Source organism: Pygoscelis adeliae, unplaced genomic scaffold (genome assembly GCF_000699105.1).
Source record: "Pygoscelis adeliae isolate BGI_AS28 unplaced genomic scaffold, ASM69910v1 Scaffold14, whole genome shotgun sequence".
Classification (NCBI taxonomy): domain Eukaryota; kingdom Metazoa; phylum Chordata; class Aves; order Sphenisciformes; family Spheniscidae; genus Pygoscelis; species Pygoscelis adeliae.
In genome coordinates this window covers 11,092,864-11,105,830 of record NW_008825109.1, presented here as the reverse complement: position 1 = coordinate 11,105,830, position 12,967 = coordinate 11,092,864, and the positions used below count along the sequence as shown (strand labels likewise).

The 12,967-nt window shown below is 37.7% G+C and overlaps 1 protein-coding gene across 1 annotated transcript in view; it reads left to right on the top strand.

Annotated features, from left to right (window-relative positions):
* Positions 1 to 1,067: 1,067 nt before the first annotated feature.
* Positions 1,068 to 12,967, top strand: part of ROBO2 (roundabout, axon guidance receptor, homolog 2 (Drosophila)) — a 623,567-nt gene continuing 611,667 nt past the window's right edge. Inside the window, exons 1-2 of the mRNA XM_009327889.1 lie at positions 1,068 to 1,176; positions 1,918 to 2,244. Coding sequence (XP_009326164.1) covers positions 1,068 to 1,176; positions 1,918 to 2,244 — 436 coding nt within the window. The remainder of the gene's footprint in view (positions 1,177 to 1,917; positions 2,245 to 12,967) is intronic.

Sequence of the window (12,967 nt, the reverse complement as noted above, 5' to 3'; positions counted from 1 at the left end):
GCAGAAAAACTCTGTCAGGCTAATATAGGCTAATTAAATATGCAGTAATGAACTATATCTGAATGACTGATGCTGAAGTTAGGAGTGCTGGACTTTGGTTTTCTGTTGGGTGACACTGTTCTTGCATTTACTCATCTCTAAATTTGTCTGTTAATAGCTGTAATGAGGAGCATAACATTTGTGAAAGGATTATTATCTTTTTCAGAAACAGGGTATTGCAAAATTTAGCTAGTGTTGTGATACTGTTGAATTTTTTTGACAAGAGTTCAGTGGAAAATTGGGATGCTGTGACTTGTCTTAGTGCAATTGCACTACATGGTAAAGGCTGTAATGGAAGGTTGGCACTGGGGCTTTCTCCAGGGTGGCACACGCAGCACAAATCTCTTCCACGTACCTTACTTCTATAGGGTCTTGGGTCCACCTGTACCTCTCTTCCTTATTCCAGGACTTGAGTGACAGGGTAAGGTTTCATTGGAGAAGGTGGAAGACAATGTTCAGGCTCTGCTGCTTCCCTGCCCCAGGCAGTGGGAAGGCAACTGAATGTAAAGGAAATACAGAAGGGCAGAAGAACAGTGTGCTGAAGTGGCTGCACAGAAAAGTACAGAGCAAGGCACAAAGTTGCTATTGTAGAGAGCACAAAATTAGTGTTTATCAATACCTAGTAGTCCTGATAGTTGTGAAGGCTTAATGATGGCATATTTGTCATCAGTATTGTAAAGTTAAAAATAGTATTTTTGGTGGGCAGTTGAAAGAAGAAGATGCTTTGAGTTGTATTACTTTCCAGTGATAGAGAGATTAATTTTTTTACTTAACCCTTAGTACTGAAAAAAATTTAAGTGGAAAAAGTATAACCACATTCTTTCCAAGGTGTGCTGTGCTCAGACTGAGCCCCTGGAGTGCTCTCAGGGCTAATCCAGGGTTTCAGACCCCTGGTTAGGTACACTATGTAGAAATGCTGGAGCTGTTCAACTCTTGGTAACCACGTAACCAGGGTTGCGATGCAGTGTTGGTAGGAATTCAGGGATACTGCAAATGGGTTAGAAAAAGTACATTTGCAGATAAAAATTATGGACACCAAAAATCAAAGTGAAGAAAAGGATGAATACAGAGAGAAGAAAAAGGGAAATGGACTTACAATGATTTCTCAGACACTGGTGCTTGCAATGCACCTTTCAGGTGCGTGTCTGCCTATATTGTATTTGTATGTGTGTGTATATGCATGCAATCCACTGAAAATTTCTAAAGTGCAGTTGACATTTGAGACTTCCAAATAAAAATAGAGCTCATGAATGACTTCAGACACTTTGAACAGTTAAAGTTGCCAACAGTTGTACTAGAAATTTATGAGGGAAGGAATACTTTGCAGGTTTCAGTTGTGGGTTTTTGTTTGTTTTGGGATTGGTTTTTTCCTTCTGTTTCTATACCTGAGCTGTTTGTGGAAAAGGGATACAATGCATACATATAAAACTATAAAGAGCTGTTAGCCAATGGGTGGTAAGACACAGTGGTTTTGGATGCCCATCTATTGAGTCTGCCAGATGAAAGGATGGGAGATGGTAGCCATGAGTGGAATCTGGAAGCACACAGGGATCTAGAAGCAAATGTAAATAGAAAGATTATTGGAACAAGGAAAAGATCATCATGCACGTATGTGTAAGACATCCTCCTTTAAGCCCAGTCTGCATGTGGTATGGATTTGATAATGCCTTCGAGGTGTATATCTGTAGTCCAACTCAGTTTTTTAGCTTTGAAATTCTCTGATATAAGACAGAACAATATCGGATGTGTACAGGTTTTCGTATTTTCTTTTCTTTGAAAATTTTTGTGGCATTAAGAGTAACTTGTGAGAACTCTTTGTGAAGCCTAAAGTTAAAATAAATTGTTCTTTCCTCCCTCCCTCCTTTTCTTTTTCTCTAGGATCCCGTCTCCGCCAGGAGGACTTTCCACCACGGATTGTTGAGCATCCTTCAGATGTGATAGTCTCTAAAGGAGAGCCAACAACTCTGAACTGTAAAGCTGAAGGACGGCCAACTCCTACTATTGAGTGGTACAAGGATGGAGAGCGAGTGGAAACGGACAAGGATGATCCGCGCTCCCACCGCATGCTGCTGCCCAGCGGATCTTTATTTTTCTTACGTATCGTGCATGGACGTAGGAGTAAACCTGACGAAGGAAGTTATGTTTGCGTAGCAAGGAACTATCTTGGAGAAGCTGTGAGTCGCAATGCATCTCTGGAAGTGGCATGTGAGTAGTTTTGTATGATTAGCACTGTGTAAAACTTTATAGTTGCTTTTATGCTGTCATCCAGCACTTGTACACAGTCAGCAGTCTGGGAGATAACAAATGTAGATAAGTATGGCATTTTGTCATTAGCTGTAGTTCTTGGTCAAGTCATTTCTACATGTGTTTATACAGTAGCAGTGGTCGTACAGAATACGTGATTTATACTGAAGCAAGGTTCTAGCCAGTGTATAATCATGATTGGCACAAACACGGACAAAGGCTAATCTTCCTCTAAAGAATAATCTAATTTGTAAATTATGACTAAAGTTGGTTATACTGAAACTAATGTGGAAAAATACCTATCATTTAATATAAGGTGCACTGTCTGTTTCTCTTTATCTAGTCATCTGTTACCTCAACAGAAGCAGACAGCTTTTTGGTGACTCATGTTCTGTACTGCTGGAAAGCTCAATATATGCTCTGTCATAAACTTGATACAGGCCTCATTCATTATGTGAATGGCAAGTGAAATTGCTGGCCATTTCTCATATCATCCAGAGCAGTCTTATTTATCGATTCTCTTTGTCTTAACAGAGAAGTCATCATGGCTCTTTCGAGACCACCCGGCATGCATGATCTGCTTCCAGTAGAGTTAGCAGAGACATTCATTATAGTCACATAGCAAACAAGCTAATCATACATAAAATACAATACATTGTACATTATTTTTTGCTGCTTAGTTATTCAGAATATCAACTAAGGATAGCTGTGTATCTTCACATAAAGGTGTATTTTAGTAGATTTATGAATGCTTTTCTCTTGCTGGACTTCAGTTTTTCTCCCACAGTTCTTCATATGGCAGTAGTTTCACTAAAATGTGTTTGACTGAAGTAGGGCTTTAGCACAAATTTGTATTGCTTAGTTGATAAAGAATGGATTTAAGTACACGTTAGAAGTTATGTTAGTTTAAAGGGGGGGGAGGCACAGAAGAGAAGTCTTTATTCCTGATGCAGTCTGCAGACTTCTATAGCTAATGTTATGTGACCTTGAGGCTTCAGTCTTCTCAGAAATTGCACAAAATGCCATTTTTGAAATATTTAGATGGTGGTATAGGCCAAGTAGAACAGACTTGTTCACTACCTTTTACTTGGCATAACCTAGACTCAGAGCTGTTTCAAACAAAAAATGAAAACAGTTTTGGCACACATTCGAGGCGCGAGTAAATGTGTATCTGCCAATAAAGGCATCACAGAATGTTATTCAGTTTTGGTAGGTATTTAGGAATCGAGAAGACAACCAATTTAAGGAAGGCCGAAATCTTGGTGAGTATGACTCTAGACAAATTTACTGGATTATTTCTGTCTTTGTACATGTGGTGTTTAAACTGTTGAGAAATCCTATGAGAGAGGCATAAATGCTTTGAAATCTTTATTGCAATCCTACAACCAGATATCTCCTGTCGAAGTTCAGAAGATTGTTCAAGTTATACCTGGAGTCATCAAATTAAAGTGACTGGTTATTTTGAAATTTAAAGGTGCTCTATATTTCGTTAGTTTTCACTGATCCCTACTTCAGTGGCTGCTGAGAGCCTCTTGTTACAATATCCCCAGTCTCTGGAGTAACTGTTTTAACCACTGTAGCTGGTGGCAGGTCATGCATGAACTCTATGTGAGATAGTAGAAGATTTGAAAAATAATAAAAGAGTGTTTCGTTGTCAGAGGTATTTTAGAGCAGGATCATAGAACATGAAACCTGAGATCTGAAACCATAGCCAAAGTTTTTGCAAGAGCAACGTGCGCCTGACACCAGATTATTTTACTGTTTTCATAGCTTTGAAATTTAACTGACTGAATTCCCCAACTAAATGGTTTAGCAGTCTAAAGCAGGCGCTCCTGTTCCACTGCAACAGTGCTTTGTCTTTCCCTGAGCCATACCGTGGCTGTGATTACAGGAAGGTCTTAGTCAAAGAAAAAAAATGTAAATAATATGTCCATTGCTTGTTAATTTTAGAGATTCTGCTGGTTTTATGTTCACTGAGTTTAAAAGCATGTGGCAATGCTCAACATGTGTATCAAAGGCATCCTCTGGAGGATGATTACAAAACTACCTGGTTTCCCTTAGTTTTGAGACACTTTTTAATATGATTTTTTGGTTCTAAATCAAGTTTTCAAGTGACTTTCAGAGAACAGTTATTTTAAGGCTTTTAACTGTTTTTTCTAATGTCAGCATTTCTGGACTGAAGAAGATGGGCAGGTCTGTACCAGTCCATTTGCCCGCTAGGGAAATGAGTTGCTGCTGACAGCCTGTTGTCAGCAGTGAGTCCTCATTCACCTGTTCTCAACTGCTGCTGAAAACTGTTGAGTGCAGCCCTGTCCACAGGAGCTGGGACAGCCGCATGCGATCGAGTCTTCCTTGTGCTATCTGTAATGGTGTTGAAATCTGCTCTTTCCACACTAAGCCAAGCTGTTTTCATCACCAGAAAAAGGACAGTTGTCCTTTGCTGACAACAGGGTTTTGGATTATTATCTGACTGTAGGTGGCCTCAAATTGTGCCATTAGAGACAAGCTGCTGCTTTTTACAGGTTTAAAATGCTTGAGTCTGCTGTTTTGGTGAAAGAACCAGTAATTGTTTTACTTTGCTTATTAAATTGTCAGTCGCCAATAATGTTCATTTGCAACTTTTGAATGGTTTATGAAGAAATATTTATTGGGTTTATGTATCTGTTAAGTGTGTTCATGCTTACGCATTCAGATGATAAACAGTGTTAATTGTGGTTCATTCTCTTCTATTTCCTTCCCCCCACCCCCACCCATGGGCACCTGCCACAAAAGCACTGAGATTGAAAATCTTCTGATGTATCCATATTTATGTGTAAAGACAGAAGAAGAACTCTTAAGTGAAATTCAGCTGGGGCATACAGTGATTCAGAGCATAGTGTGGACCATTTTGAATGCAATAATTTTGCCCCTTGTTTCTTTGGAGTGATTTTGTGCAAGTTGCTGAAGTCCTTAAGCTCTTTTTGATGGAGTAGCAGTTAACACCTTTCCCAAACTTGATGAATTAAGGTACTAGCCCATCCAAAGCATTTAAGTATGCTTTTAAATCCATGGCTATTCAGAGCATGTGCATACAATCAAGGGCAGATATTTTTGTGCTGAAGTATGTCCTCAGAAAAATTTCTCTGTGCCAGTGAAACTGAAGAACTTTGATTTGGGAAGTTACTTAAAAAACATGGTTAACATACAGAATGTGCTTTTAGAATTTTTTTGCCTTTAATTTAGAAAGTTTTTATTCCAGAAGATTTTTAGTAACGAATAGGAGTTTGTATTTGAAGGCACAGTTTAGGATTGATACGACTTACTCTATTTCATTCTTCTCTTAATGCATTAATCCATGGTGTGCTTTGTGCAGGTTACTTTTTTCAGGAGGAGCTTCCTCAGAAGGAAAAAATAACGCTAATGCAAGCAGCAAAACCATTCTTCCATTGTGTATGTGGCAAATTCTGATGTAGTATTTGTATGTTTTGTGGTTAAATCATTAAAAATAAATGTTCTAGTTCTAAAACAACTACAAAGAATTATATTCAAGAGTAAAATGTCTTTCTTTTGATTGTGTGTATTAGAATTTTTTAATTGAAATTGAACAATATTGGCATTATTAGAAATATGTTGATGCTCAGATTTTCTTGGGAGGATTTTAGAAAGGGAAGTAGGCTTGAAATAGTTTGATCTTTTATGAAACTGCTTTCGTATTTGAAAAGTTCATATTTTAAAATAAAAGCACGTTTTTTCACAATGTATGAATTGACACGATTGAACCTATGTGCTGGAGTTTTCCAGTGGGAGTATCAGGAGACACATTTGCAATAGCGACTGTAGCTAGGATTTCAGTTGCAAGCACTGGGGCGCCACATGTAAGCAAGAGAAAGAGCATGAGGGTCCTCGCACTGACTCGGGCTGCCTCTGATCTAGCCTGAGTCAGCGGCAGCCCCCAGAGATAGCAGCTGTAGCCCCAGGTGTTAAATATGTGACAGCAGCTTGATCTATCGACCACTGTAAGAGGGGGCTTTGGCCTAAATGAAAATTCATGAAAAATTGATGAAGTCCCCAGATTATTTTTTTCCCTTTTCCAGTGCTGTGCCAATGCAGCGAGGAGAGATTAAATGAGGTGTTGAACGCTTTAGTGGCAAGGAGGTTGGGGTTCAAAGGTCAAGGGTCAGGGGAGGGGAAAAAAGACCAATTTTCTACCTTACTTTCCTTTAAAAGAAAACATGAGGCTTTTCAGATTAGCTGGGATTTGCTGCCTTTTAAATATAAGAATAAAGCAGGGGAATATTCGCAAATAAGTTTTTCTGCATGGGTTGGCAAAGGGTAGGAGTGTGTGGGTTGGTGCTAATAGAAAACAGTGGAAGACTGAGTCATAATTCAATTGGAGAACCAGAAATAGATTGAATTTTGTAATGGCAGTATAAATTTGGGCTTCCATCTTTCTGTGCTTGAACTGAAGTCATCTGGAGAAAGAAGAGGTCTTGCATTATTTATATGTCACAGATTGCTTGAATAGCAGGCTTTGGAACACTCTCCAAACATAATGATCCTGTTTATGTTGGATCCAAAACTGAATTATGTTTTTATCTGTAACAAGAGAGGTTATAGTAGTACACTGAGTTTAGTGTGAAGAGTCACAGGTGTATTCCAAAGCAAGCACAAGCCAGATCTTAAACACGGGCAACAGTAATTTTACAAATAAAACAAATATGTTTTAATATTCAGTGAATAAAGGCTGAGAGGTATAAAATACATGCTATGCAATCATCTCTGTACCATAATGCTATTTGCTGGAGCATGTGCAAAAGGCTGCAATACGTTCATAATAATGGAGTTAATAATTTCATTTAAGATATTCAGGGTAAAGACCACCTGTAAAATAGGACAAAAGAAGAGCACAATGTATGTGACTGTAAAATGGGTGAATTATTTTTTTCATCTAGTTCCTCTTCAACATATGACTTCAATATAAAAATTGTTATTAATTCTGTTGCTGGTAATTTCAAAGTCTGATTTGCTTTGGGGTTACTTTCACATGTGGAGAGTACATTCTGTTCATTCACTTACACCCCTCTCGCCCTCATCCTTTGCAACAGAGTGTGAAAAGCTTCCTGTCTGAGCTGGCAGTCTTTTGCTCTCATCAAGACAGAAGTAATTATTGTAGAAATTGAAATGCTGGAGACTGTGGTCCTGTGGATGGGCCGTATCAGGACATTGAAAAGCATCATGCTTTTTCTTACTCTACGTTTCTCTAAGAAGAAATATAACAAACCATGGCTATTTTCACAACATGCTTAATGAAAACAAAATTCCCCTTGTAGAAGAAAATAAATAAAATTGTATCTGATTAAATAATTGGGGAAAGGCAAATTTCATAAGATGGGGGGAACACTTCAAACCTCCTCTGTACTTCTGAAGCTTGCAATATGCGATTCCTGTTGATTAGGATGAAGCCATTGGGAATACCATTGTTAGAAACCATTACATAATAGAGCATTTCAGTATAGGACATAATTTAATTCTTACAGTCACTATTAGAAATTAAAGAGGTTAATAAATACAAATGAGTGAATCAGATAAATCAAGACCTGACTGATGTCTCATCACAAAGTTTCTTTTTGAGCCAAGAAAAGTAGTTCTGATTATTTACTTTATTAGTTTAGCTTTTAGCTGAGTATGTGTTTCTACTACTTCTGAATTCATCTGGGATAAGAAACCTAGATATTTGAGAGGGTGTGGTTTTTGTACCAGTAGCCAGAGTGAACTAGAATTTTTATGATAGAAGTGCTCTTCATCAGGATAAACTAAACTGTATCTCCTGTTGTTAACACATTTCTCACAAACTGTGTAAGATTGTGCTTCAGCATTGATGCCTTCAACATGGATAAAAAGAGTATTTCCCATCACCATCCACTAGAATTCAGACAGGTGACTGCATCGTTACATCTTCGTTTCTTATCCTTTGAGCTCCACTTGGACATGCAGATTTAAATGTTTAGTTCAAGGTTAAAAGTGCTAATGACTCCTCGCATTTAAGAGCTATCACACTGATGGTCGATCCAAAGATATTTAACATTATTTCAGTTATAATATCAAGCTGTACAGTGCCTGTAGGTTTCTCCAGACCTCGTTCTTGTTCTCCATTTTCTTTTTCTTGCTCTTTTCATACTGTGGTCATCTTATAATAGAATTTTTTGGTAAGTGTTCACAGCACAATGAGCTCTAAAGAGAGATACGCAGGTTTGCACAAAACAAGCAGGCTTGGGCACCAGAAGAGTGTTCATTGTGAGCACTTAAGCTCAGCTGGTTATGTGTGCCAAGAAGGGTACACCAGCTCAGGAAAAAGTTTCTTTAACAACTGGAAGTTGGTTCCACAATGTGAATTAATTCCTTCAGAACTGGTTAGTATGTCTTTGCAATGTGCTCTCTTGCACTGTGTAGTCATACAGTCTAGTATCATCCACAGCGTTCCTGTAGTAGAAATAGTTTCTCACATCCAGAAATGGTTAGAGAAGCTTTCTGGAGGATCTCGAATTTATTCCTTGAGTTCTTCTCCCAAGGATCTACCCTTTTTCCCCACCTAAAAGAGGACTTTCAATGTTACATTTTTAGAAGCTATTTGCAGTGTGCTCGATCTGATTCTGCTTCTAATAATTTCTTGCACGTTTCCTCATTTGATTCTTATCGGCTCCCTTCTTCCCCTTGCCTTTGATTTTATTTTATTTTTTTAAATCAAATCCTGCTGTTTATATATCTTCGAATGTTCTACCTGTTAAAACGTTGAAAGCTAAGGAACTACCGATGACTTTACAGAAACCTTGAAAAAGTTCAGCTATTCACTAATCTGTTAGTGTGCGCGTCCATCATGTACTGATTTTTTTTTTCGTTGACATTTCTCTGATTTTTAGTTCATCTGGGAAATAAAGGAGAACAAGATAACATTGCGTTTTTACAACTCTGTTCCCTTTGCTCAGGAGCCTATAAGCACTATTTGAATGTTAATTGAAATATTAGCTATTGTGGGTGTATGCTTGAGATGTACTATTCTGCGATGTCGGATAGGCTTAAAAAAAGTACTCATTTGAAGCAGTACTTCAGACCGTTCCTTTGCAAATGTTGCATGATCTCAATTCTAACAAAGGTCATTACTATGGTAATTAACAGTAATTATTAGGGTGAGATTGGTGGATGGTTTTTATATATATGTTTGTATATAGTTTTTTATTCTGATAATGATTATATTTGTTTGAGGACACCAGAACCTTATCCTTCTTCCTTTTTTTTTTTCTTTTCTTTCTGTCTTTGTTCAGGTATGTTCTTCCCCCTGTTCCTAGAGGACTAAAATTTAGTCGTGGCTTTGATGATACTTCCACTTCAAATGCTCCCACAGATGTCATACTTTGAATAAGTTTCTAATATTTGGAATTTATGTGGGAAATGAAGTGGTGGTTTTGTTCCACTCCTCTTGCTTGAATTTTTCAAGTGGCAGTGATGTGAATGTATTGGAAATTTGGAAATTGCTTCATCATGTTAGAGGAGGGAAGCATACACAGTCACTTTCTGCTGTCTCATAGATCTGTCTGCCACTGTACAAAGGGATGCAGAGATGTAAAGAACTGGATCGCTGAGTCCCCTGTATTCTACACAGCTGTATTTTGTAATTCCATTCAGAAACATTTCAAGCTGCACTTTGAAAAGCAGTTTGATTGCTTTCCCCTTCATCCCCGAGCTCACTCCACTCCCTGTTTCTGTTGGAAGCCCGTCTTGGAAATTAAGTCTTCCAATGATGAGAAAAATAGTTCTAATGTTTCCAATGTAAACATAAACATGCTTTATTTATGCTTGTTCTTGTGATCTGATTTTCCTGTGGTTGTTTTCTCTCCTTTGTATTTATAGACCACAGTGGTATCACTTCTCATTTCTGCTATTGCTAAGTTAAGAAAAGCTCATGTCTTCTCTTGGAAAGTATTTACTTGACCCTAGTAGTCATTCTTCACCTGTTCTAGTCTGCATCCATTTTCTGAGACATGGGTGGGTAGACTGCATATAATATTTCAAGACTTGCATGCTTACCTTCACTGTTCCTTTATCTATCAGTCCTGTGATCATGTTTAACTTTTTTTAAGCATTTGGTAGCTCATAGTCATTCTATAGTAATCTGATGCGGATCTTTCTCTTCCTCTATAATTTGTAACAGATGAGCTGCTACTTTACATTAAACTTCCCTGTGATCAGTTTGAAAGCATGTGACCTTGCACTTTCTATTATTCCACTTCACCTAGTGTCTCCTCCACTAGTCTTCAATGGCATCCAGTTCCTCCTGTTTAATGTGATCCTCTTGGTGGGTCCTGCTGGGTTTGTTGTCTAGTCTTGTATGCCAAAGTAGAAAGTGGCCTTGGCATTCAAAATTGGCAATTTCTTAATTCACCTGCATCTTGCTGGAGGACTTTGCTTCTACTAATTGGACTTGAACCTGCCTCTTGCCCACCCCTTATGCAAAATCATTTCATGAAACACATGGGAAAGAAACAAGTTTCTGTCAGCCTGTGAACGTAATACCAACCCAGCAAGGTTGAGGCATGTGAACATTGCTTGTGGGAAGGAAATAGTTTCCGTGACTCTCATTCTGCTTCTGTTAATCTCAAAACACCAATCAATACATGAGAATCTGATGAAAAATATTCCCAGTTTAAGTGGATAGGGTGAGTAGCAATCTTGCAAAAGAATTTACATTGGTTAATCTTTTGAATTATTTTTTAGATCATAATCTATGCAAAAAGTTCCCCATCTGCTGTATACGTGCACACACACAAGTATAATTTAGAAGAACGTAGGCGTGGAAAAAGAACAAAAGAATTCATTGCAACCCTCTGACTTCAACTTTTGGAATTAATTATTCAGTGCTATACGTAGTGCACTTGGTGACTGACAGTATTATAAAACCCTAAAGCTGACAGAAAATAGGATGATCACTTTGTATTTTAGCAGAGACAGATATTAAATGGAACTTTAGGTGTGGTTAGAATGTAAGGATTCCTGTGTTTTGTCTAGAAAAGCACCGTTGAGATAGAAATTATATAAAATTTCTTAGTTTTTATTTTATATGGAAGAAAGACATTAGTTATGATGAAAGAAATTAGTGTCCTCAGAACAGCTTTCAATTTATTTCCATGACAGATGTAAATTCTTCACAGGTTCTACATGCACATATAGCCTTTGGAATATGCAGATTATCAGCTGTTAGTATGAAGAGACATTTTGGTTGCAATATGGTCACGCAGTGGTCTTGAGAATGATACTTTTTTATTGTTTCTTAGTTTTGAAAACTGGGACTGTGACCTCAGTTTTCAGGAGACCTTTCCTCTTTTACATTGGAGGCAGTGGCATAATGCCCTACTGGGTCACACCAGTTGGTCCATCTAACCCAATGGTCTATCTTGGATAGTGACAAAGAAAGACACTGTTTAGGAGAACACATGAGCTTAAACACTTTCAGTGACTCATTCCCCTCATGGATTCTGGGGAAGTACAATTGGTTTTCTCTGTTAGAATCAGAAAAAGGCACAGATAGTGGAAAACCTGTAGTAGTTGAAAGCATCTGATATGGGTGAAACAGTGTCACCTTAGTCATTGAGATATTTGTTATCTTTACTGCAAGATTGTCTTTATGAAAGAGATGTGTACATAGAGTTAAGAGTTTCCTTTCTTTCTCTGCACCTCGCTTTTCTCTTGAAGTATAGAATATTTAGAATGTTTTTAAATTGTTGATAACAAAGCCCATATGAGAGCACATATGGGTATAAATTAGAAGTTACTGAAGCAAACTGGAAAGTTAAATGAACCTTTTCAAGGTATGTCAGGATGGCTTTTTCTTCTAGCAGAGCATCTTGAGTACTATAGAGTAAATGGCAAAAAAATCGAACTTGAAATTATTTTTGGAAAGTATTTTCTTTTATGTTCCATCTACGTTGTTTCTAACTGTCTTCTCATTTGTATGTATTTCTTTTATATTTCAAATTTCGGACCAGCAACTAGAAATCGCATCTTCTTCAAGTAGTCTAATTCTTGGGTTGGTTAAATTATGTTCACTCTTTGGATTGTTGGAGGGGGAGATAAGTAGCCTGCAGTTTGGACACTCAGCTGGGAAATGTGATTTAAGCCACTCTAGGTGCTAAAGATACATATGTTAGAGGCCCTATTAATTCAATTAGCATATATACAATTCTTATTCTACTGTAGAAGCAACTTAGTTACCTGATTCAAACCTGTAAATTCCACTCCTAGAGATGCATGCCTAAAAGTCAGTGGTGGCAATACTGAACATCAGTCATGTTTTCTTTGAGATTCAGAGCCATCTGTTCAAGGTCATGTATCACATTGATTGCAGAACCACGAGCAGAAGCCAAATCTTTTGATCGGTAGTATGATATCTTAAGAATATGAGGAATAGTCTTAATTTTATTTGCCTCCCTCTGCCTACTATAAAAAAAAACAGGTGACTTTCTTCATGCTTTTGTTCGGATTGTGTTCCCATTTGAGCAACATCTGATTCTGAAGGTATTGGTTCCTGTAAATTTTGGACTTTTCAATAGATCTTTTATGTATTATGTAAACTTTGATTCTATCAATCTTATTAAAAGATGTGGAAGCACCACACCCCCTGGGAGCACTTAATATAAATAAATAAACTTTTCAG